At 50.5% G+C, this 5,312-nt stretch overlaps 1 protein-coding gene across 1 annotated transcript; it reads right to left on the bottom strand.

The window, feature by feature from the left end:
* Positions 1-2,559: 2,559 nt before the first annotated feature.
* Positions 2,560-5,043, bottom strand: LOC306933605 (potassium voltage-gated channel subfamily A member 1-like; the record flags this gene model as incomplete). Its single annotated transcript, XM_079515905.1, has 2 exons — positions 2,560-3,666; positions 4,447-5,043. 2 exons carry the CDS (start codon positions 5,041-5,043, stop codon positions 2,560-2,562), a joined length of 1,704 nt encoding a protein of 567 aa, XP_079372031.1.
* Between the last annotated feature and the right edge of the window lie 269 nt (positions 5,044-5,312).

Below are 5,312 nucleotides of genomic sequence, written 5' to 3'. Positions count from 1 at the left end.
CAGGATTCCAATTAAAAAATAGCAAAAATTATTCAGGTTTTCAATTCAAATATAGCAAAAATAGCTGATCTACAAGTTCAAAACGCGTCGCAGCGCGACGCGTTTTGAGCTTGTAGATCAGCTATTTTTGCTACGACAGTAATATGCACTGTGGCCCTCTGGAGTGAGTGTGGAAATATATTGGCCCTCGCCATCGTCAAAGTTGCCCAGCCCTGATATAGTCAATGGATCAGTGTTGGGCTGGGCACTAAGTAACGAGTTACTTTTAATATATTACTGTAATATTATTTTACCCAGTAACGAGTAGTGTAGGGTATTACTTGACCAAAAACTGTAATATTATTGCATATTACACTATGTAAAAAAATTTTTTAAATAGTACATACTACATATTAGGCTACTCAAGTTGTGTTGGCTGCATTTTGAAAACTTTTAGTTTAGAGTTTCTAGAGAGATTGCTGCTTTATTTTATAGCCTTTTTGGCTGATTGGTAACTCCATTTGGTTTCATTTTACGCTCTCAAGAGTTAAATTATTGTTAAATATCTGCATTACTTAATTTACAAGAAGTCTACACAATAAAGAGAATGTAAAATAATTGTTATTTTGGTCAACGCTTGCCAAAAGCATGGAATTGTAGACAGAATCTTGTCCAACGACAACAAAATATTCTTTAGTTTTGGTTCTGAGAAGCCAAATCTCATTAATGGTGGTCCGTGGCTCAAATGCCGAATAAATAATGGACCTTGACATGAAAAGGGTTGAAAACCCCTGATCTAAAGGCTGTAAAACTTTTCATTACTAAAAGGCAACAACATTAAATCAAAGGGAAAGTGAGAGTGAGACAGACCTCCACAGACATAATATGCTCACCATGTTTTCTCGGTGGGGTAACAGCAGCCTCTATGGAGCGCTCAGGGTAGTGCAGCCATCATGACGGCTACTCCCAGTCCATTCATAATTCCACAAACACTGCTTCTGCTTTCACGTCACGTTTCCTTTGTCTCCTCCGTTCAGCCTCTCTGTGCCGCCTGCTTTGTCTCAAGAACTGTTTCGCTGCTGTGTGCCATTCTGAAATCAGAACTCCCTCGACAAATAGGCTAAATAGGTGACAGGTCTCATCATGTCATGGTGTTAAAGTCACTGACAAAGTATTAAAGGCATGTCTGGAGGCAGAATGATGCTGGCACACACTCACTGGGCTCTGGTCTGGTGTCGTGTGTGTGTGTGGGCTGTTACGCACGGCACCACGGCATTGTTATTGTTATGATCGGGCAGTTTCTCGTACAACAGACAGACAGACTGCTTGGGGACAGGAATCTTCTTGGGCCGGGTGTATCTATCACGGCGAGAGTCCCAAAGCCATCTGGAAGGTTACTGTGGAAACAGGGATGCCATGGCAACGGTGACTGGGGTTATACCGAGGAAAAAAAGGGGACCGGGTCCTGCCGTCGTCATGGAGACTGAATCACAGCGGGGCGATATTTGAGGCATCCGGAGAGAAGCACGCTCCATCCTCTTTATTTTGATCGCAGTGTGCACATGGGCGCGTGTGAAAAATATGAGAGAGGGAGCCAGACTGTTACTCCTCCTCTCACATGTTTTGTACCAATAATAAAACTGTTCCTTTTGTTTACGCAGTAAATACAAGGCTATAGTACAGGGGGTTATTTCTTTAAACGCGGTTATAGTAGGATTTTGACTAGACTTTAACTCACAACAAAGGCAAAGCACAGGACGGTCAAATTGAGATATATATATATATATATGTGCTGAACAGTCGTGTTTTTTTTCTTTTTTTTCACACAGACGTCGCGTGTTTGAAACACAGAGATTGAAATGAATCTGAATATTATACGTATTATATATTTATTATTATTTAATGTTATGACAGACGAACCACGGTGCGTAACGCATGAGACACAACACTATCCCTCCAATTGTACTAGTAGTGGCATGATGTCACCATTCACAGTTTAAAAGCACGTGTCTCTGCGTGCGTGCGTGCGTGCGTGCGTGCGTGCGTGCGTGCGTGCGTGCGTGCTTGCGTGCGTGCGTGCGCGCGTGTGTGTGTATGTGTGTGTGCCCTGTTGTGAGAAAATATTGCCTATTGCACAGTGCACAACAGGTCGATTCCCTCGGAATAGCGGGAAACAAAAGAAAAATCACCCCAGACTCAGGGGACCAGAGAGTAACGAATAATACGCCTAAAACTTCAGGAGGAGAGCGCTCTCTCTCTCTCTCTCTCTCTCTCTCTCCCTCTCTCCAAGCAGGCTCTACTATAATAGAATTATGAATTCCGATCTTTAAAATGATAAATTCTGATTCCTAGGAGAATGGAACACGATGACAAGGCAGTAGTAGCAGCGCACGGTGTCTGAACAGACATGGGGTAATAGCTCTATCTCTATCGTTCTTCTCGTCTACGGTTGCGAACACCAGAGAGCGTGGCGCGTGTAACGGGGCTGCTGTCTGTCTGTGCGTTTATTCCTACTATAAATCACACTCGTACTCCTGTCTGTGTTCAGGCCACAACAGTCCTACACACACACAGGCAGGCCTACACGTCGGTGAAGATCTTTTTATTGACGTTCACGCAGTTCTGCTGCGAGTTGTGCAGGCCTTGCGTGATGGCGGCGGTTGCTGTTGTGGTGGTGGTGAGGAAGTTGGGCTGCGGCTGCGGCTGCTGCTGCTGCTTGAAGCCCTGCTCCTCGATCACCATGTACTCGCTCTTGCTGAGCGACGAGCTCGAGCGAGATGTCTTGCCCTCCTCGGCGTCCCCTGCGTCTCCCGCCGCGGCCGCCTGCAGCGGCTGCAGGCTGCCCACGTGCAGGTACTGCGCCTGCTCCTCGCCCTCCGTCTCGCGGTGGTAGAAGTAGTTGAAGTTGGACACGATGACGGGCACGGGCAGCGCGATGGTGAGCACGCCGGCGATGGCGCACAGCGAGCCCACGATCTTTCCGCCGATGGTCACCGGGTGCATGTCGCCGTAGCCCACAGTGGTCATGGTGACCACGGCCCACCAGAAGGCATCAGGGATGCTGGTGAAGCCACTGTCCGGGTCGTCGGCCTCCGCGAAGTAGACGGCGCTGGAGAAGAGGATGACGCCGATGAACAGGAAGAAGATGAGCAGGCCCAGCTCGCGCATGCTGGCCTTCAGAGTCTGCCCCAGGATCTGGAGGCCTTTGGAGTGACGTGACAGCTTGAAGATGCGGAACACGCGCACCAGACGGATGACACGCAGGATGGCCAGCGACATGGCCTGCTGCCCGCCGTTGCCCTGGCTCTCCGCCAGCTCCGTGCCCAGCGTGATGAAGTACGGGATGATGGCCACGATGTCGATGACGTTCATGATGTTCTTGGAGAACACGGCCTTGCTGGGGCACGCGAAGAAGCGCACAAGCAGCTCGAAGGAGAACCAGATGATGCACAGCGTCTCCACAATGAAGAAGGGGTCCGAGAAGGGGCCGGGGTGGTCCGGCAGTGTGCCGTTGAGCGCCGCGGACGCCAGGAGGAGCACGGCCGCCGGGTCCTTCAAATCGTCGCGGAACTCGGGCAGCGTCTCAAGGCAGAAGATCACGATGGAGATGAGGATGACCATCACGGACACAATGGCGATGCCCCGCGCCGGACCCGAGCTCTCTGGGTACTCGAAGAGCAGCCACACCTGCAGTGGTGATGAGGGGGGAAATACAGTACTCAAATGTTTTTACATAAGTAAGGGTATCAATACTGCAGTGTATTGATATACTAGAAGTATGGCCTCACTCAGACCTTTAAAACATTGATGCATGCTTGTTGTATGAATGTTGTGAGTGTCATGGCCGCCCCAATGCATTTCCAATGGAAGTCACATGGTTTGTAGTCCACATTTTGGACTACAAGCTGTTGTATGGCTTTCGGCTGTGTTTCGACAGAGCCCCTCCCCCTCATACAACACAAATGTTGTGTCAAACCATGTGACTCCCATTGGAAATGCATTGGGGCAAGCTGTGTCACACCCTTTGTATACAACAAGCATACAGAAATCTGTTGCGACCGTGTGAGTGAGGCCTAGAAGTTCGGGATTCAACGTGTTCTTGAGTAAAAGAGTAAGTACTCTTGCAGAATCTTTTGAAAATAGCAGATCTGCGATGCATTGTGAGCTTGTAGATCGGCTATTTTTAAAATGTATAGTGCTGTGGTTAATGTATGTTTTGTAATAATAATCTAAATCTACAAAGTAACTAGTAACTAAAGTTTTCAAATTAATGTAGTGGGACGGGAGTAAAAGTACAATATTTGGATCCGAGATGTAGTGAAGTAAAAGTATTGCATCATGGGCTTTGGAAATCCTCCAGTAAAGTAAAATGTGAAGTACAGGCCTACTTGAGTAACACGCGCGCGCGCGCACGCACACACACGCACACACACACACACACACACACACACACACACACACACACACCTGTTTCTGGAACTCGTTGTCGGGCAGCGGTCTCTCCTCCTCCTTGATGAAGCCCTCGTCGTCCCGGAACTTCTCCATGGCCTCCTCGCCCAGCTCGTAGAAGCGGATCTCCTCGGAGAATATGTCGATGGGCACGTTCACGGGTCTCCGGATGCGCCCGCCCGACTGGTAGTAGTACAGGATGGCGTCGAAGCTCGGCCGGTTCCGGTCGAAGAAGTACTCGTTCCTGAGCGGGTCGAAGTACCTCATTCTCTTCTTGGGGTCCCCCAGCAGGGTCTCCGGGAACTGGGCGAGCGTCTTGAGCTGCGTCTCGAAGCGCAGGCCGGAGATGTTGATGACCACGCGCTCGCAGCACTCGTGGTCCGCGGGCTCGTAGCGGTGGTCCACGGAGTGCCGGTGGCCCGGCAGAGCCGCCGACTCCTCCAGCATGTTGCTGCTGTCACAGGTCGCGGCGTGCACCACCGTCATGACGGCGTCGCGGCTGTCCTCGGTATAGTCGGTGTAGCCGGGGTTCACCAGGGTGTCTCCGGCCACAGCTGCCCGGGTCTTGGTCACGCTCGGTGGGGGGGATTGCAGGAGGCAGCGGTGGTCGTCCATGAGGTGGGACTAGACGCACGGCATGAGGGGCAGCCCAGGCAGCCTGAGCCGACCGCGCCCCCTCCTCCTCCTCTCCTCCTCCTCCGCTCCTCCGAGAGTGAGCCCCGCCGGTCAACCACAACTGTCTCCTGCCATGATCTCCACGTGCAGGTCGGATCTCCTCTCCTCCACCGCTCCCCCCTCCCTCTCTCTCTCTCTCTCTCCCTCTCTCTCTCTTTGTCTCTCTGTCTCTTTTTTCCTCTCACTCACTATACTTCCAGGCTACAGTT

Source organism: Electrona antarctica (genome assembly GCF_951216825.1).
Source record: "Electrona antarctica genome assembly, chromosome: 2".
Lineage (NCBI taxonomy): Eukaryota > Metazoa > Chordata > Actinopteri > Myctophiformes > Myctophidae > Electrona > Electrona antarctica.
Note: the sequence above shows the minus strand (reverse complement) of the source record. Positions and strands in the feature narration are given on the sequence as shown.